Source organism: Chenopodium album, chromosome 16, assembly GCF_948465745.1.
Source record: "Chenopodium album chromosome 16, dcCheAlbu1.1, whole genome shotgun sequence".
NCBI classification, from domain to species: domain Eukaryota; kingdom Viridiplantae; phylum Streptophyta; class Magnoliopsida; order Caryophyllales; family Amaranthaceae; genus Chenopodium; species Chenopodium album.
In genome coordinates, this window is record NC_137849.1 from 32,384,531 (window position 1) to 32,405,098 (window position 20,568).

General features: G+C 34.3%; 2 protein-coding genes across 2 annotated transcripts; one reads left to right on the forward strand and one right to left on the reverse strand.

The window, feature by feature from the left end:
- Positions 1 to 7,004: 7,004 nt before the first annotated feature.
- Positions 7,005 to 9,192, reverse strand: LOC145584079 (uncharacterized). The gene is made up of 3 exons (XM_081641015.1): positions 9,148 to 9,192; positions 8,193 to 9,082; positions 7,005 to 7,647 (listed from the first exon to the last, which is right to left on the reverse strand). The coding sequence occupies exons 1-2, from the start codon at positions 9,190 to 9,192 to the stop codon at positions 8,204 to 8,206; spliced, it is 924 nt and encodes a 307-aa protein (XP_081497141.1). The 3' UTR covers positions 7,005 to 7,647; positions 8,193 to 8,203.
- A 7,934-nt stretch (positions 9,193 to 17,126) lies between these two features.
- On the forward strand, positions 17,127 to 20,382 carry LOC145585123 (DNA replication complex GINS protein PSF3-like). Its single transcript, XM_081641855.1, has 7 exons — positions 17,127 to 17,242; positions 17,842 to 17,945; positions 18,059 to 18,130; positions 18,214 to 18,314; positions 18,530 to 18,622; positions 19,403 to 19,542; positions 19,630 to 20,382. The coding sequence occupies exons 2-7, from the start codon at positions 17,901 to 17,903 to the stop codon at positions 19,734 to 19,736; spliced, it is 558 nt and encodes a 185-aa protein (XP_081497981.1). The 5' UTR covers positions 17,127 to 17,242; positions 17,842 to 17,900; the 3' UTR covers positions 19,737 to 20,382.
- The last annotated feature ends 186 nt before the right edge of the window (positions 20,383 to 20,568 follow it).

The window sequence follows — 20,568 nt, forward strand, 5'->3', positions numbered from 1 at the left end:
TCAGCATTTGAGCCTCTCTTTTCTCTCATTACCTTTATAGGATAGCTAACTGTACGGATTTTAGTCTGGCATTCCATTCTCATCTAGCTACGAAATCGTATCTGCTGTCATCTGGATGATTTTAGACAACTGTTTAATCAAGGTGCCTATGAGAGAGTAAACCGAGACAATTATTTTAACATTCTATGTGCTATTTTGTCATGAGTAGCAAGAATTATACTACTATTCATATACTGTTTGACATTTTATGAAATGTTAAACTTTTTTTTTATGAAATTTAAATTCCAACATAACATTCTTGCTTCTTTCTGTCATGAGGTTTTGGTCTTGCTTCTGTTTTATTAGAATTGTTTTTGCTTACTTTTCAGCAGAAGGCTAATTTTACAGAGAGAGGGACTTGTCAAGTTGTGATTATTGGGAAGTCATCAAGAAAACTAGAAAAGTGAGGGTTTGGGATTGGAAGACCTCCAAAAGGCACGTTCTTTGTTGAAAAAAGGCAGAAACTATAGATACTTAGATGATAGAGACGAGTTTGCAAATAGAGACCAAAATTTTGAAATTGAATAGTTTTGAAGACTGGGAATGAGAAACTACAGAGGATTATAGTCCTTCAAAAAAAGTGGAAAAAAAAAAAGTCATTTGTGAGAAGGAAAGTCTCTGTGCAATCAAAGGACAAGGCGAAGTCCAAAAAAAAAGGAGTTCATAAGCCGCTTAACCACTCGTGTTTTTTTTTCTTGCATCCTTAGGTGTTGATGCAAGCACAGAATTGTCACATTACGATGTAGTAGTGGACATTACCAAGTATGTAAACGAAAAAAGGCTCTTTGATCCAAAGAAAATGATTGTTTGTGATCCAAACCTAAGAGGGGAAAAAAGGGTGAATAAACATACTGGAATATATGACCTTTAAGAGGTCCATCTAGCTGATAATCAAGAAGATTCATTGGATGATTTTTCATGCAAGGTTGGTAGGGAAGGGATTCCCTTGTTTGGATATGACAAGTAGAAAGGAAAGGACAGAGAAGTGAAATTCGAAAGCATTCATATTCGTTGCCTAATAAACCAAATCCTACAAGTTTTGGAAGGAATATGCTAGTCCACTCCATCCCCTCCCCTTTATTTCCTTAACTTTCCTTCTCCTCCCTTTCCTTCTATGATTGCTATCCTAGTACACTTGTAGTGTTATTGTGAACTCGTTTGATGTATTGCTTTGGTAGAGTTCCTTCATTGTATTCACCCTACAAACATCTACTATGGCTTTCAAAGTTTCAACTCAGTGTAGTAAAAAGTCATTGGCTCATTTACACTGATTCATTAGCAGAGCCTGCACCTGACTTTCTATTGTCAGATGAATGATTGTTCAAGGCCATTGTCAGAGCTAACTCATGCGCATTTTACTTAATTAGTACTCCGTATTTGTTTTGTCTTTTGTAGCAGGAGACTTGGAATTTGTTTGAACACTGCTAGCAGGCTAACAGAAAGGAGCATGTCAAGCTGAGGCTCACTGTAACTGCATGAACCTGTCTTAGTCAGCGTAAGGTCAAAGAGTTCACTGTGAAATCAGACATTTTAGAGTAAAGAGCGACAAATTGTTTGGTGAATGTGGAAGATTCAAGTCAATAAGTGGGTGTATAATTCAAGAGCGATCATAAGAAAGGGGGGAACGATTTTTGGACCATAAGATTCGCGATTTCATACTTTGTCGAACTCACATTCCCAAGACTTGTGAAGAGCTCATTTCCTCAATGCTACAAAAAATGCAGCATCCTTATCGTCGCTTATAATGAACATTGAGCTAATCCTATATCCTTACACTATTGTATATTGTTATCAACTCGTTTTCAAATTAATGTTGCTACTATAAAGGCTTTGTTGTTGTATGTTTCATAGGTTGATTATTTTGTTCTTTAACCTTTGTATAGTACTTCTTCCTCCAAGAATTTTGCCATAATGTATACCATATTTGTACAGATTGAATGATCGGGAAGGTACAATTTGTACAATTTTGCACTGTGGAACTAGAATGTAAAACCTAGTTGTTTTATTATTATTTTTTTTACTGTATAATAAATAAAATTCTTATGAAACTTTTATAGAGTATGGGAAGTATAATCTTTGAAAATTATTTTCTATTATCATATCATGACTAGGTTGATCAGTTGCCCATAAAATAGGAATAATACATCGAACTCCTCCAATTTTTATAGGTAATTCTTCAATTATTTCCGTATGCATCACTATTATTAGCAATTCTAACTTGCATAGGATTCTTAGCTTTTTTCCATAGAAATTATGGAAATAATGATCTTTTTCCAAAACATGTAGAACAACCACTATCAATATATGCACATAATTTATATTTATTATAATCTTCAATGCATATATCAATTGGAATATAAATGCTATTTGGATTAGTACTGGTTACTTCATTACAAGCTTCCATTTACATATTAACTTCATCTTCATATACTGGTTCACTTACAGTTTTGGTCTTATATTCAATTACCTTTCTTTTATCAATAGGATTATTTGGATCTTCATTTAACTCTAAATTAGAATATGACCCCATATCAATGCTATGTCTTGCTGGTTGTTTTAAGGATTTTTTACTCTCATATTTTTCATTTAGCTTCTTTAGTAGAATTAATATTTCTTCTTCATCCTCTTCTGGCTTTTCATCACCTTGTTTTTTCATCCTTATTATTGTTGAATTTTGTCTACTTAGAATTGGTGTTTTAAGACTCATATTTCTCTGTATTTTAAGTTTTGTAGTCATCCCAATATGAAGTAATCTTGATTCATCAATTAACATCTTACTTGATCTATTACTAACTGCAGGATTCATAAAAAATTCTTCCCAGGCCAAGTTTTTTCAATTTCAATTTCCTTAGGATTTACTTTTATAGGTGTAATTTTCTTCATAGGGCCTCCTCCTTGCTCATATTTATGAGCATTGACTATTTGTTTCTTAAAAGATGAGTCTATAGTATTTACCAACATATAAACCAACGTCCATCTTAATTGTATGGGTCGTGTTCCTTTATGCATTTTCACTCCTTCTGTTAATAGCAGTATAGCTAAAAACTTTAATTTGACGCAAATGAATCCTCTAAGCTCACATAATATCTAGGTTCACATATATAGCTTACTGTTTCTTGACTTAAGTTACATGTGATACCACTAATTATTTGATCATAAAATTCTTTATCACAAATAAAACTTAAGCATTTAACATCCTTGCCAAAATCTTGTAAAGGAGTTATGTACACTTATACTGCCCCAATACAAATATAAGTATAATTTCCTTTTTCTTTATATTTTTTTTATTACTTTTCCAGTTTATGATATTAATTTCGGCTGCCTTTTGTTCACAATCTTCGGTTACTATACTTCTTTCCATTTCTTCACATACATATTTGGTTCTAGTTTTATAGAAAGAAGTTTTAAATATTTTATCCTTTGTAAACTGGGGGAAATTCCAGCTTTCTTTGATTATCTGATCTAGGTCATTATCTTCAAATGAATACTCAGCTCTTTTTAGTTGACATATAGTCATTTTGCTTTTATCCTCGTCATTGTCATCTGATTATGAATTTTCTAATTCTTCTCCTTTCATCATATTATTTATTTCTTCATAATTTTCTTCTTCAATTTCGCTATCTTCAAGTTCTTCATTATACTCATTTTCTTCCTCTATTATCTCTACTATTCCTTTATTATTACTTAAAGCCAGTTCTAAAGCCTCGTCTTCTGGTATTTCTATGTAATCCCAACTACCTAAGGCTTCCATTAATTTATAATTAGCTTTCTTACATTCATTAGCATAATGTCTTAATTCTCCACAAGACCAATACTTATATGTTTTCTTTTTCTCAGGGCAATATGTTACCTTTTTGAAAAATCTACTTGGTTTTCTATACTTGTGTTTATAGTACTTCTTATAGGCTTCTCCTCTTGATCTATCAATTTTTTTTTTATATTTCATTTTCTTATTATAGTTTTTTTTTTTCACATCCATAGTTATTTGGGAAATCCCAACAAGTGAGAAATTGTCTTTTCATTTGTTGAGTTCCTGCAACCTCTCTATATTTCTTTTCAATCCACTTTCTTAAGAAGGCAATCCTGTTACCTAAGGCATCCCTAGCTAAATATTTCTCTCTCCATTCTTGTTACTTTTCACTAATTTCATCATTAAGAGAACTTGGTAATTTATCATAGAACATTCCAAGATTTGTTTCATTTTCACCAATTTTATAATAATAAGTTTCAAATTCCATAATATAGTTTTCTACATATTTCATATTACAGATGGACAAATTACTTAACTTTCTTTGATATTCCATTCTTTTCTCATTAGGATCAGCTCTAGGACCAATAAATTCCAACTCAATGTATTAACATAGTTGTCTAAGCATTCTAGTAGGAGATTCATTAGCTCTTAACGTAGTTTTGACTTCTTCCTCTATACCATCATACCAATCTTCTACACAGCCATAGAAACTATGTTTGATATAATTTAAGAAATCTTCAGAAGTCCATTTAGTGTTTAGATTAAGTACACTACCCATACTCTTTTTCCATTGATCTAAAACATCTTGTCTATTTCTTACACCATCTATTTTAAGCTTATAACCAGTTTGACTTATAGGTTCAAGAGTTACTTCTTCCTGTTTAGGAATTTGGTTAGGCATAACCTTAATACTAAACCGGGTAGTCTTCCCTGGTATGTATCTTGGTCGTGTGCAACTTCCTTATCCTTGGTACCAGGTCTTTGGATAACATTGTTTACATTAATGTTTCATTAATAATTTCTTCTCCAACATTATTATTATTCATTACTCTTTTACCTAGTTTATTTTCAATCTTTGGTTGGACAACTTCTACGGGTAGAAAGTCTAGATCTTTTAACTTCATTAATCTCATTTGTTGATATAAATCTTCCTCTAAAGTAACATAATTATTTTCTTCTATTTCATTATCAGAAGCAATCCCTTTTTCGGAAATGAAATTCATGATTTCGTTAAGCTTATCAGGGTCTTTTTCCTTATCGAATAGGGCTTGTAATCCTTCAAGCATTTTCTCCTGAAAATGATGGCTCATTTTTAGTTTCCTTGTTCTTTTCTTGGTTACTAATAGGTCTTTTAGGGAGTAATACCGTAAACTTCTTATTTTTATCTAGATTTTGAAAAGGGTTTTTATATTTATAAGGAATAAATTTTTTCTTTACTAGTTGATACTTCTTTGTTAAACTGATGTCTACCTTTGTTTGTCAAAGCAAGTTGTACTTGTTTAACTTGTTCTTTTAGCTCACTTAAATTTTTATTAATCTCTGATATTGTTGTTAATAGCTTATGTTCAGTGCTCATGCAACGGCAATGCATGCTATCAACTTCTACTTTAAGCTCACCAATTTGATCTACAATATAATTAAGAAATGGGCCAAAATTATTAATATTTTTAGGAATATGATAGTAATGCTTAAAATCAGGCTTCTTATACTGAGTCGAAGGTCTAGTATTCTCCAGTTTTACTTAATTATTAATTTAATTACCAATGTAGTTTAAATTTAATTGTAGGGCTCTGATACCAAATCGACGCAGCTACTAAAATTAAGATTGAAAAATTTTAAAATAGCTGTTACCAAGACAACTAGTAAATTTGCTTAAGAAAAATCGGGTTATTTAAGATCTTTTACTGGATACTATTTTTATACTACTGAACCGTAATTTTCTACTACTGAGACTAGTAATAATACTACTGAAGATTGAAAAACTTAATAGCTTATTTGAAATTTTCTCTAACTTTTAAGATGAAATCAGCTATCTACTACTATCAAATAACTTAATATTACTGAATAACAAATTTGTACTACTAGGAAGTAAAATACTACCACTAAGAACTACAATGGTACTAATTCGACTTACAGAAGTACTTTAGTTATTTATGGTTTGCGAAAAGTCTGAATTACCCTTTGTTATATATTTTCTCATACATCACAGACCTTGATTGGTACTTCCTCAAACTTTCAGTGGTATAATTAGAAGTGATCCCACACATCTTTTTCTTTCTTTCTTTCTCTCTTTTACATGTGACTTTTAATATTTTAGTATTTGTTATGCATTTGCAAATGCATAACACCGCATTAGTACTACTAATGGTATTATATAAACTTTCAGTGGTACAATTAGAAGTGGTCTCACACATCTTTCTCTTTCTTCCTTTGTCTCTTTTCCATGGGACTTTTAATATTTTAGTATTTGTTATGCATTTGCAAATGCATAACAACATTGCATTAGTACTTCCTCGCATTACATTGCAATAGAGATTAGAGAGCCTCTTTCAGTGGCCGAGCAAATATTTGCACTAGTAATTGAAGCCAACAATGGACCTTCAACTCACTAAATGCAGATGTTGGCTTCGATCACAGGATAAAAAATTCTGTAGCTTATTTGACCAGGAGAGTACGACATCACCTTATCTAACAACCTTGTTTCATCAATCTCTCATTTCAGATTTAAATTTCTCTGTTTTATTGATCGTTCTCTATTCTTCATTGTCTCTGATGTACAATAAAAAAGGGTGTTGCAGGTTGATTTTTTTGCGAATAATTTGCATTTCGTCTTAGTATTATGTGGATATGCGCATCTATGTTCTCACCAGCAGGCTGTTTTAGCATTCATCATATAACCTACTGAAATTCAAGGACACAGCTAACTTGTTTCGCCTTTCTTGAGTTCCTGCCCTTATAAACCTCCTCCATTTGCATCTAAGCACAGTGTTCTCCAAGTATTCTCCTACATTTGTGTCTGTAGCACAATCTTCTTTCTATAGCTAAAACAAATACATGCTCTAGATCTTACAATATGTGAAGAAACAAATAATAAAGATCCATCGGGAAATGAAACAAGTGTTACACAAGCACCGTAGCACAACATCAATTCACACAATTGGATTCCATAGAGCAAAAACAGACCGACCTTAATAAGTTTTCGATTGGATCAACGAGGATGGGACACCAATTGAAAATATTGCTGACGTAAATTTAGAGTACGCAAGGTTACAGAAACAAGTTATGTAAGTTCACTCAAACCTCGACTAAACTTTACATTTTATAGTACTCAAAGACAGATTAGCTGCTGATCTGCCATCGTTCTTGTTAACTTATCTAGCTCAAATCTTTTAACAAAATTCTACAGAAGTTAAATCTGCATCAGGAATCACAGGAGTGATACATACAAAACCCGAATATGGCAAAAGGAGACCAACTAGGGGGTAGGAAGGTAAATCCAAACTTTCTATGTTATAATTATTCCTTGTAATTATTGTTCTAAAACAGAGAGCTAACACAAAAACATCAGGGTTAAACTTTTTACGAAAAATCAGTTCACTAACTGCTTGGGACTTCCTCGCCCCACAGATATTCCAACTCAGAATTTCTGGGATATTCATAAACATGTTGAGCAAAAAACCTAACAATAAAAAGGTCATAAGAAGTGTCAAAAGTGTATCTGAGATACACGGTCAAGGGTTATTTAAGGCTTGTTACATAAATTACACTACTTAGCAAGAGCCAAACACAACCAGTGATGCAAATGCTCATATAAGAACATTAGCAGGGAAGCTCCAAAAGGACACCAAGTATAGCACCTGCACAAAATTACAGAGAAGGCAAACCAAAAATAAGAGAGAGGGAGAGCTAACTCTGAACCGATAAGAGAGTACATGACTAAGCAAAACTAGAAGAGAACAATGTCTAAAAGACAATAGCAATAACATAGTAACAAAATAAATTGCATGATAAGAAAAAGATACACAGAAGTAGTGTCAATATGATTGTCAAAGGTGCTTGACAAGCACAATGGGCAGCAACATTTCAGAAGAGAAATACTCATTATACTTGAAGAAAAATATCAAAACTATATGCTACAAATATTCTTCACAACACATATGCAGGCAACATTATGATGCATGAGATACAATTTCAATGGTTCGACATCTACACTCTCAAAATTATCAAACACTAGTTTCAAGCAAAATAGACGCATTTGGAAATACTAATGTAACAGCGCAAGTACCAAACAAGAATCTTACAACCATACACAACAAAATGACAATAAATTACGGGAAGCCATAGGCACAACAAGATGTATATATAAAGAAACAAGTTAAAGAAGCCAAGCAAGAAGTTGAACCTCAAGATAAATTAAACCCAATCCTCCTTCTCCAACTTCTTGTCCAGATATTCATTATGGATGTAGTTTGAGTCTATGCTTGTGCCGCGGTTGGGGTTTATAAACAGGAAAGGCATGAAGATAAGGTGGTCTTGGAGGCGCTTCAGCTCAGCCTTCCAAGCTTCTTTCCTGCAGAAACTAGGATCACTTAACAGCTGATCATTCACCATTTGGAAGTCACTTTGATACTGCTTCCATGAATGAGCCTTAAAGCAAGCACCATAGGTGTCAATGTTAGAAGGCCTTAGGCCGAGCCATTTGATGTTGACAGTGTTGTCCTGTCTCACACCTACACGCCTACATTCCTCTGAGAGATCCAACTTGTAGTGGGTAAGGAGCTCATTGGGAGGTGTGTCAAGGAAGGAAAGGAGGGTAAGGTTGTGGTTGTCTGGATCGGTGACAACTATAAAGGTCAAGCCAGGCACACATTGGGCAAGTTTTCTACGGAAGAAATAGCTCGACTTGTCCCAACCAACCCTAACAATCACATAATCATCTAAATGTTTGACAACATAACGCAGGAGCTCCTCCCATGTGTGGTTATTAACAGCCAAAAGAATGCGCTTACAGTTGGTGGTTATGTTCACAAGGTCGTCTACACCGTGGACATCACCACCAACCCAAAGGGTATTAGTTCTAGGGTTATACCCCTGAATGTGGCCAACGACCTCCAAAAATGTCCGACCCTTCACGTCATCTATTGAGATAGGTCTCTTGTCATACTTGAAAATATCAACATCAACATTGTCATGCTTGAAGATATCAACATCAACATTGTCATGCTTGAAGATATCAACATCAACATCATCATTACTAGGACAGCTCTCCCAGTCATCATCATTGTTAATGTTCTACTGCTTGGTAGTAGGCTCCGATCCTTATCAATCATCACAGAGTCGTGATTTGATGCACCAACTTTCTCCAATAAATAAGCCTTGACGACTGGTTCTCTGCTACCCATTATTGCAAGCAGGTCATCAGACGCTAAAAATTGGAAAGGTGTGCCTTCCTTGACGGGTCTTATGGATATCTGAACCAAAGGTTACAACAAGATGAATATAATAATAAGCCATTAAATATCAGGTGCATGAACCACATAGCACAATCATCGTTTTTAAAATTTTAGCTATTTCTTCAAACTGACAAGTGATGGATGGGAAATGAATAAGAGGTTCATATGGTGCATAGCGCCTAAGTGTAAGCCTATATTCAACTACAGTTTTCCAAGTCATCAAAGAGAATCCCTTTAATTGAAGCCATCACATATATCAAATTAATATTCGAATAGTTGAAAGTGAGGTTCATATATATCCAAATTAATACGTATACTTTTGTCAATTAACATTCTCTCAAATTAGCTATGAGTGAGAAATTCACATAGAAAAAATAAAAATAAAATAAAAAAAACCCTAGTTTGTAATCAAGTTTTGAAAAACTGAGATATGGATGGAAAAATTAAAGTATTAAACAATTACCTCTAGTTGAAACTTGTTGGGAAAGCCTTCAATTGCTTCGAATTTACTGAAGTCCAATAATGGTGTGTGAGAGCAGAGAAAGAGGAGAGAAAAGGAGATCGAGTGTTTAATTGGAGGGAAAGGAGAGTGAATTAGGCCAGGAAAGGGGGTGTGATTAGAAATCTAGAAATCACGTGACACGCACATGTGGGAACAACAGTGGTCAACGCCGAAAAAACAGGAGTCAACGTAGGAAAGTAGCCTTTGGCTGTCTTCAACAAAAAAAATTAAAACTGGCCAAAAAAAATTTACTTTAAAAGGTTTTTTTGAATCAAATTTCCAAAAAATGAGTAGTGGTTCACAAAACAGCGTATACACAAAATTTCCTAAACCCGATCCACACATACTCCTTCCGTATTTTAATAAGTGTTATAGTTTGACTTTTTTCACTATTCACATAATGGTTTTGACTTGATTAATTTACCAATATAAAAAAAAAAACAAATGTTATTGTATAATACATAGTTAGAATTGTTATAATATATACTTTCATAATATCAACTTTTCTATATTTTTATTGATATATAATTACATAAATTAACGGTCAAGTGTCTCGGCCTGCGTGTTTGGTCAAACTGTAACACTTATTAAAACACGGAGGGGGTATCGATTTTTAGAGGTTTCGTCTCCTGTTTCTAGTCTCTAGCTCTCTACTGAACCAACTTTGAAAAGCTTCGACAATCCTTATTACTCCATTGCAATACAACTCTTTTTATCCCCCCCCCCCCCTTCATTTTCTGTTTTGAAAGTACATTGATGCTTCTTTGATGGTATTGAAGCATTCTTATCTTTTCTTTCCAGATTAGAGAATACCCTGGTGAGATATTCTTGTAGATTTTTTATACGTCTGGTGTTGAAGTGAACAGAAAATTCACACGACATGACAGTAAGCCTAAACTTGCTCTACTACCTGCAAACTAAACTTAACAATTTGTATGTAATTCATCATTTATCATACTTTGGATTATATTGTTTGCCTCTTTGAAAGCATCTTTTTCCTTTTATGCTCCTCTGGACACCTTTTAAACTTCTTGATTGGTTTCTTCTTCACGGCCTTATCAATATTATCATGCTTTCCATGCCTCGCTGATGATTTTATCTTGATGGTAATTCCTCAAGTTACCGACTCTAAATGGTTGAATATTTCACTTCTAGGGACTGCTTAAAATCATATCACCCTTAGTGTGTTGGAAAGGATGATTCACCTCTGGTCTATGACGAGAGTTTCAGATGTGGTAAAAAAAATTTTCCTTTACTCAGTGTCTCACTGTCTCACTGAAATGAAATATCTTTTCTATCTTTCCATGTATTGTGTCACAGGACATTTCACACATCTTCAGTTGCTGAGTAAAATTTGCATAAACTATATTTTGTTGATCAACTTGTGATGTACATCTGCTACAACCTTGGTATATATTTTTAGGAATACGGTCAAATGTGAAAACAATGCTCCTTCCATTTCATGTATGGAGGTTAAATCTCTACTATGAATCAATCATATCATACCCTTGGGTTGATATTATAGATATTTTCATAGTGAGCTTTTGTTGTTATGTTTATATATTACCAACCTCAAAGGGTGTTAGTCCTAAGTAATTTATAATGGGTGGGCTATGTTACGAGAGATTCATACTCCTAAGTCCTAACCCAAGCCCTTAGAAGTTTGTTATCTGGTTTAATACAAGGTAGGTAAAGAACATGTTTTATGGTTATAATTTTTGGAAAGGATCGATCTTGTAGTTTCCTTTTCCCAACCTTTGTAGGTTATTTGGTTCCATCATACACTTGCTTATCCTTCTTATCGTTCTTGGTAGGGATTTGAATGAGTGTTTTATTTCTTGAAGGAGTTCAAGGATCTTACATTTTTAAGATTTCTAGTTTGGAGAGGTCAATATTCTTACTTTATAGGTTCAGGGGCCAAAAAAGACATTATATCCCAATTTAGGCTCATTGTACTTACTTTGTGAGGAGGCAAGAAGTCACTCCTTGCATATGTTAGGCATTACTTGTGGGCGAAGGGAGTATTTAATCTATGAGGTTTAGGAGGCGAAGTGGGTAGACACACACACACACACACAAACCAAAAAGCCAACTCTCTATTTAAGGTTTATCAGAAGATTATTCCTTATCTTCAAGCCAACTCTCTATTTAAGTGATGTTTGTTAAAGACGAACTTTGATGATTATCATAAGCTTTATTCTAAGGACTCGTGGTTCTCTTTCTGATGTATTTATGTTCTGTTGTAATAGGAAAATAGAGAAGTAAATGGAACCTATCTTGCAATAAGACCTTTCTTTGAACTTCACAAAACCTTCATTTAAAAACTTTTAAGTGACCCAAAGAAGGTCTTCTGTTGCTAAATTAGTAGACAGGTTCCATTAATGGCCAGGAGTTGACAAACACATAGTTCGAAGGGGTGGGAGAGGAGAGACATACAATACTAACATGTGACCCTCCTTTTTGGTAGGTTGGTGAGAGAATTATGGGTTACCATGATGCTCTATGCTAATCTTTTGGTACACAAAAATGAAGCTCTTAATATAATAAAGGATAGGTTTAAGAAGCTTAGTACAAGTGGTGTTTCCAAAAAGGCTTAGACAATTTTACTAAATTTGTGTTGGCCAACATGATCTCAATGTAAGCATTCCAAACTATTATTTTGCTCATGTCTTTCTTCTTTCCTGTTTGTCTTGGTCAATAGGAGGTCACCCATCCTAGTACTACTCTCAATCATTGTGGCTCATGTCAAGCGATGTGACAAAGTTTAACACTAGCTGTCATTAGCCTGCCGTAACCCTCCTCCTTTATCTATAGGCTTGGGACTGGTAGCAGGAAACACACTGGCGGAGTTAGAATACACAATTATCTTGAAAAAAAATTAGAAATATATCAGGATTAAAACAGGTTACTAATAGAAAAAAGAGTAGCAGATTAAAGTTTAAAACCCTAATTACAATCCCTGTTTAAGGGTCGCAATGGAAAAAACCCATTTAAGATGATATGTTCACAGTTAATTCTTTTTTTGACACACACAGTTAATTCTCAAATAGTCAGATTCAATTGTTAGAATCTGCTATTTTTCTGAGCCACTCATATTTTACTAACATTGAGGGTTTTCAGAATTGTTAGTTATACATATGTGTTTAAGTGTTTTTCCATGATTTGATACAAATTATAATTTATCTAGTGATGATACCCTGCTATATAGATTGACATTTATGTTTCAATTGTAAGAAAGCTGCAAAATTTCACTGCTTATTCTGTCCACTTGCTGTTTGTGCTGGATACTGTATGGGTGAAGCAGAATTCGATTTTGTCCGAGGCATCAAAGGATTCTGCTGCAACAATCTGATGTTTGCCTTGTTTTGTGAGCGAAAATAAGATGTCGACTCAGATGGGGTAAGCTTGCTCTCTGTAGATACATACAAATTTTGTGTGTGAATCAATTCATTAAATTAAGGGGTAATGCAAGATTTTCAGCGTTTGAGCCTCTCTTTTCTCTCATTACCTTTATAGAATAGCTAACTGTATGGATCATAGTCTAGTATTCCATTCTCATCTAGCTACGAAATTGTATCTGCTGTCATCTGTGAAAGGGATTAAGAACGTGCTAGCTAGTTTGCGATTAACGGCGATTAACAATAGCGAAGACAGAAAAACAAGCAATAAACAAGACAAGGAGAATTTACCGTGGAAAACCCGAGAACCAGGAGAAAAACCCACAAATCCACTATGGAGTAATAATTTGATGAAGAACAATGTAGATCACAAGCTTTCAATCACCATGAAAGCTCCCACCCCAAGCTCACCCTCTCAAACACTCAAACCCTCAGTGTTTGGGTTTTACATGAGGCTCTCTCTCTCTCTCTCTCTCTCTCTCCACATCTTTCCCTTCATCCTATTCATTACTCTATTACAATGACAATACAAGAGTATATATAGTACAAGAAGATCAACGGCTAAGATTACATCCCGAGTGAAATAAAAGAAATCACGTCGCTAAACAGGGGCTCGATGGTTCGACTGAACCTTCCTAGAGTTCGGTCGAACATGAGGTGGTTCGGTCGAACTTCTTCCTTGGTTCGACCGAACCTGCTCTAGAAATCAAAAGGCTACACAATCTGCCTCAACTCAGAAGCAACTAGGTTCGATCGAACTTTCCATAGTTCGGTCGAACTCCCGTAATGCACGGACAACTCTTCTTAAAACAGCCATAACTCCCTCGATTCTTGACCAAATCGAGCTTATGACTAGTCGTTGGAAAGCTCTTGAGACGAGCTATCACCTTCAACTTGAATCATCTCAATATCACTTCTAGATCTTGAGATATGCCCATTTGAAGTCAGCCTTTTGTCATCCACCATTGCTTAACACCAAGCAATAGCCCAAAGCTTAAACTCCTAAGCTATGCACCCCCTTAGCCTTCTTGAACCGTTCTCCATACTCTCAAACCCAACAATCTGGATGATTATAGACAGCTGTTTAATCATGGCGCCTTTGAGGGTCAACCGAGACATTTTTTTCACATTCTATGTGCTATTTTAGCATGTAGGCGACCCCACTTATGGGATTAAGGCTTTGATTGATTGATTGATTGATTTGTAGCAAGAAACTTGGAAGAATTCTTAATATGCTTGAACACTGCTAGCAGGCGAACATAAAGGATCTTGACAAAGATGATTCCATATCTAACATATGTCAAGCTGAAGCTCACCGTAACTGCATGAACCTGTCTTAGCCCGTGTAAGGTTGTCACTGTTGATGAGTTGTTCAGAGCCTCAGGGTCAAAGAGTTCACAGTGAAATCAGATATTCGATAGTAAAGAGTGAGAAATTGTTTGGTGAATGTGGATGATTCAATTCAATAAGCGGGTGTATGATTCAAGAGCGATCATAAGAAAGGAACCCGTCCTCTGATTTTGGGAACAATATTTGGGCCATGAGATTAGTGGTTTCATAGTTTGTCGAATTCACATTCCCAAGACTTCTGAAGAGCTCAACTTCTCATGCTACAAAAAATGCAGCATCATTATCTTTGCTTATTCTGAATATTGAGCTAATTGTAGATCCTTACACTATTGTACTCCGTATAAGCCCTATAAGCTCTTGTTTCCAAATTAATGTTGCTAATATAAGGGCTTTCCTGTTGTGTTTCATAGGTTGATGATTTGGCCCATTAACCATTGTATAATACAAAGTATTTGTAGAATTTTTTAGATTGAATGATACACCATAGCCTCCGTGTTTTTTTAAGTGTTACAGTTTAACCGGCACATAGTTTTAGGCAATTTAATTGACTTAAATAAATAAGAGGTAAGTGGGGTAGTTGGAGTATTAAAAATTGTAAAAGAAATTCTCAATGGTAGCTCTCTGTTTTTGCTTTTTCTCAATGGTAACCAATTTTTTTTCAATTATCTTTGGTAGCTCTATACTCTTAAAATTTCCCAATCATAACCTTAATGATATGTTTCTGTTAAGAATCAGTTAAATCTAACTTTATTATGAAACAAGGTTAACTTTAACATTTAAAAAAAAATAAAAAAACAAAGCAAAAATCTACACTCAGCAGTCAGCACCCATGAGGCCACGACAACCCACAAGCTACAACCCCCTTCATTTTCCTTTTTTTTTTTTTATAATACATTTTCCATTTTCATTCTCCTCCTATATCTCTCCTCTTCCTTCAATCTCCAACCTTCCCCTTCCAATTCTTCCTTTAGTGCTTTTCATTTCCCCTCTTTCGTCTTCTTCTTAATTAAAATTTAGGGTTCTTGATTTTCTCTGTCCTCCTCAAAAATGTTTGTCTAGTATAGATGCTTCGTAGGATCGTCTATGGCCTTAGGCCACCACCGACCAAGGCTTGAGCCAAGCTTTCCCTCAGTTCATGGATATCGTTGATTTGAAGGTTTTGTTCTCATAAAAAAATTGAGTTTGTTCGATTTTCATGAGATGTAAAAATAGAGTAATAGGTGAGAGAAAAATGGGGTTGGAAGGGAAGAAGCAGGAATAAAGGGAGATGTGATTGAGGAATCCACCATCAATGGAGAGGATTGAGTAGTGTTTTGACTTTTTGAGGCGGGATTAGAGAGGAGGGATCTGTGAGAAGGGCTAAAATGAAGGAGAGAGAAAATAAGATTGTGAGAAAGAAGAAGAAAGGATGAGGAAGAAGGTGAGTGTTGAAAAATGGAGGGTATAAAAAGAGATATTGCCATATCATTAAAGATGGAGCTGAGGTTCAAATTAAAAATGGCGTTTTGAAGCTTAGTGGTAAAGTTGACTAAGTTGGGGACTTGGGAAAGAAGGGTTGAAGAAGGTAGGTTGATATGACTAACCATAGTTAATAAAAGTTAAATTTAACAGATTTTTAAAAGAAAAAACACCATTATGGTTACGGTTGAGAAGTTGTGAAAGTATGTGGCTACCAAAGATAATTGAAAAAAAAATTGGTTACCATTGAGAAAAAGCAAAAACAGGAGGCTACCATTGAGAATTTCCCATAGTTTATTAAAAAGTAATGAATGTGAGAGGAGAGATATAATAAAAAAAAAAAAGTAATAGTGGGTTTGGGTGGAAACCATGAGAGGAGAGAGAGATAATATTTTAATGTAGCTTTTTGTCAAAATAGGAAGTGTAACACTTATTAAAACACGGCCGGATTTGATAAGTGTAACACTTAAAAAAACACGGAGGGAGTAAAAATGATCTAACTATTAGGTTGAGACAAAGGATGACTAATTTCATATGGATACATTTTTAAAGATACAATATTATGCGACTTAATTCTAGCTAGTCTAATACAGTATTACAGTATATAAAACTAGTTTTACAGAATACTAGTTAAAAATGGTAGTATGAAATCAATTATAGACTCAATTTATTCCCTTTTTGTTTTACAAAATTGTTAGACAGACCATTTATTTCAAATCATACTTCGTCAAAATAACGACACTTTGTGAGACTGAGTTGATCATATGTAATACTTTGTAATCTGTATATTGTTAATGTTACAAAAATTAGTAAGAATTTGTTACGAGTACTTTGCTACTTTGATCATTAAGGCCTTTTAAAAAAAAAAAATTCAGTCATAAATTTTAATATGAAGTATAAAAGTGAGGTTAAAGCTTTAAATTTAAAGATTAAAGAAATAAAAATTGAATGACAATGAATTATGTATACTCTAGCACTTCTTTCGCTTCAAAATGATTTTCTCACTTGTAAATTTTACTCCATTTCAAAATGACATTCTCAATAATCAAAATGTAGTATTCATTACTTACTCGTAAATTTACAGTTGACATATATGTATAATGCAACTCATTAATGTTACTCCTCTGTTTTCACTTTTTTTTTTTTTTTTTTTTTTTTTTTTTGTTTTTCCGTTTGAAAATTTTAACTTATCCGCTACCTTCCCTCTTTCTCTCCTCCACTGAAGAGTGCACTGAATTCTCCATTGAACCAACTTCCGAGCTTTCTTTCCTCCATTGAAACAACTTCTCAGGTAACATTTTCTTTTCCTTTTTTATCAATCATCGAATTCAAATTTCACAATTAGGGTTTTGTTTTACACCATCCTTAATTTAACTGTTATTATAACAATTTAGGGTTCTTCCAAATTGAACTAGTGTATTATTAATTATAAATACTCATGTTATTTAAGATTATAACCAGCAGTTTTGTTGCTAGAATTTTTCGATATGCATTTAAAGTTGTTGTTCTCAAGCAAGAAGATTTTTATGCAATTTTTTCCGCCTAATTTGATAATTGAGGCAATTTAATTGCTGATTTACTTCATACTTTTGTTTATAAAGCTCTAATGTTACTATGGAACTATGGAAATGAACCATTTCTCCCTCGGCCGAGGCCGGCCGCCTCTCCTGCCCTGGCTCTGGGCAGGCCTGACTTTGCTCCATCATGATGCATTAATAACAATATCATTTGTGCACATTGTATTTAATTTATATGCTCTCTTTCAAGTTTCAACAATCGTAGTTTCGATTAGGGAAACATATGTTAATTCACTTTGTTGTGTATGTGTTAGATTTGAGTTTTCTTTGTAGACGTCTTATGTCTTTTTTTTTTTTTTTTTTTAATTTTCAGACACACTACTTCTTTGCTGGAATATTTTTACTAATTAGCGGAATCTTGAGATCTTGTTTATGGCAAAATACTATGACATTGATGATATACTTGCAGAAGAGGAGGTAAATTCGAGTATTTGTTTCTTAGCGAGTTAGCGTACAGATAATCAATCGCTAGTGATAAAGTAATCTGTGTTAAGAATCCTTATTGATTCTTTGTTTTGATTTTCTTGAAGTTCATTCCAGTGGTGTTCCAGAAGGCAGCAACTGGAGTAGGACTCCTTGACCCCAGTGCTGAAACCAACAATGTAAGATTTCTGAAGTCGTAAATTTAGATTAAAGGAAAAAAATTACGTTCCTTTCTGACTGTTTGCCCTGGACATATTTCCAGATTGAACAGGGAGCAAAAGTGGAATTGCCTTTTTGGCTTGCTCATGAGTTACATTCAAGACAAGCAGTGGTTATGAACATTCCACCCTGCTTCAATCAAATGTAAATGAAATTTGCATTATTACATTATTGAGTTAATAAGTGCTGCATTGTGTCTCGTAGTCTCGTCATCTATAGACATTTTGTGTTATTGCTTAATCGAGTTAACTAGTGCTTGGTATTAAGATTTTGCATGACTTAACATGTAGAGTGTTCTATTGTAGTGCATGTGATTTAATCTGATTTAGATCTTGTTACCTGTTTCCTTCTTATTTCAGGACAAGGAAGGAAATTCAGGCTGATCCCGGATCTGTTGATCTTCGAAATCGATGTCACTATTTTTATGAATTAGGATGCAAGATAGCTCCTATGTAAGCTCTCCTTCCTTTTGTTTGCACATGTATATGATTTCTATTCCTTGCTAATTTTGTAAAAGATTGCACATCTGTATGTACTTGCTACTTGGTAACCCTGTGATGTAACAATTTGGTCAGCCGAATAACTTTGCCTCATGCTTTATAGGGTATAATACTGCAAATCCTCACCTCATTATTTTTCGCCTGTAATGTGGTTTCAAATAGCTTTGTACTAATCTTTTGCTCACCTTGTTCTTAAGAAAATATATGGCAAAAAAGCCTAAACAAGCATTCATGCATCAGTATATTACCCCGCTCTGAGGATTGGCTATAAGATCCCCGAAGGATCATGATATTTTATTGTTTCTATTTGCCGTCAAGAGTCAAAAAAAAAAATTCAGGTTATAATTTACATCTAGGTTTGAGAAAAGTCATAATCATCAAGGTTTACTTGATTAGGTGTTCACTATTGGCATTAAACACTAGGTATTTTGATTGTTCAGATTTGGCCTTGTTTGGTAAAGTGAGATTTAATGTTGGCTGTCCTTTGAAAAAAAAAAAAAAAAGTTGGCTAATTGCCTAATTGGGTCTTTTTCTTTTACTGATGCTTATGATGGATAAATTTGACTCTCATTTTACTCATTCAACTTTATTCGCTTTTATCTCAGCCTAAAGGCCGTAAATCTTTCTTTAATGGCGGGTTTTATTATTTTCTAAAAATTTTATCATACAAACTGCTGGAGTTGTCTTGCAAGTTTTGGCAGAAATCTTACTGTTTGGTTTTACAATGATTAGGGTTGGTGATAGAACAATTGGGTCCTTCCTCTTGTACGCATTTAAGAATAGGTATAAGGAAGTGCTCAGCAAGGCCCATACTGCTACTTATGTTGCTGCATCAAAGCCCCTAACTCTACTAACTAAAGAAGAAACTCATTGTAAGCTTTTTTCTTCATCACTAAATACAGCATGTGCACCCCGAGCAATCATCTGAATACTGAACCTGTTTCTCTGTGTTTGTGTAGTGTGTGATGCAGCTCAGTCCTCAATGACTGCCTTCAAGAAGTGGAGAATGGGAGGCTCTCGATTCGAAATGCCTTCTGTGCTTGGGAAGAGAAAGCCTTCTGAATAGTTTGTTGTTTCTAGCCATTGGTTTCTAGTTCTGATTTGATTCCAAGGGGGGAATAGTAGCTCCTATATCTAAGAAGATGAATCTCATCTAGTGTTGCCATTTCCCTCATTTCTCCTTCAGTTGAATGGATGCTGTGCTTCATTCAGGAAAATGCTTGCGACAAACAAGCGTGTTTTCCATGTGCTGTATTCTGTGTAGCTTAAAGAGAAGAAAGCCCTGGAAGAACCATATAACAGCCAGAAGGGATTCAATCTCAGACCTTGTGGACAGGCCTGTAGTCTAACTGAGCTATTCCTATTTCTTGAGAATATAATTTATATATATGTTTTTGTGTTTTTTTTTTTTTTTTAAATTTAATTATTGTTATTATTATTAATATAATTAGTGCCCTTCCTCCGATAATGGCTAGGAAGTTACTATTTGTTACCATTGATCATGCACATTGTACATCTTGTAGCTGTAGAATTATTCTTGTATTGATCTCTTCCATTCTTGAGTCTACTTATTCATGTTAGTCATAGTAGAATTTAGCAATGTGATTAGCCTACTCATTTCTCTTGTTTTCTTTTATACTAGCTTAACTGAAGATCATATTATATGAATCCCTCCAATCCTCTCTGTTGTTTTCATTACTTGGACCATAATTTTCATTACTGTAACTATAATTTTACACTGACAAAAAACAAAATATTATAAAAATAAAATATTACTGTAATGAATCAAATAAGTTCACTCGACTATGTTTTTTTTTTCTTAAAGATGAATCATATAATAAAATGGAAGGGTAGAAGTATGTACCATCAGGTCCATCACAACTCACATGTCTTGAAAA

What these genes read in the sequence shown, in the direction of transcription:
- LOC145584079 (XM_081641015.1), bottom strand. Translation starts at nt 9,192, where the DNA reads ATGGGTAGCAGAGAACCAGTCGTCAAGGCTTATTTATTGGAGAAA. An exon ending in AGGCTTATTTATTGGAGAAA is followed by an intron (nt 9,083 to 9,147) that starts GTTGGTGCATCA and finishes ACCAAGCAGTAG; the next exon opens with AACATTAACAATGATGATGA.
- LOC145585123 (XM_081641855.1), top strand. Translation starts at nt 17,901, where the DNA reads ATGGCAAAATACTATGACATTGATGATATACTTGCAGAAGAGGAG. An exon ending in GGATGCAAGATAGCTCCTAT is followed by an intron (nt 18,623 to 19,402) that starts GTAAGCTCTCCT and finishes TACAATGATTAG; the next exon opens with GGTTGGTGATAGAACAATTG. An exon ending in AACTAAAGAAGAAACTCATT is followed by an intron (nt 19,543 to 19,629) that starts GTAAGCTTTTTT and finishes GTGTTTGTGTAG; the next exon opens with TGTGTGATGCAGCTCAGTCC.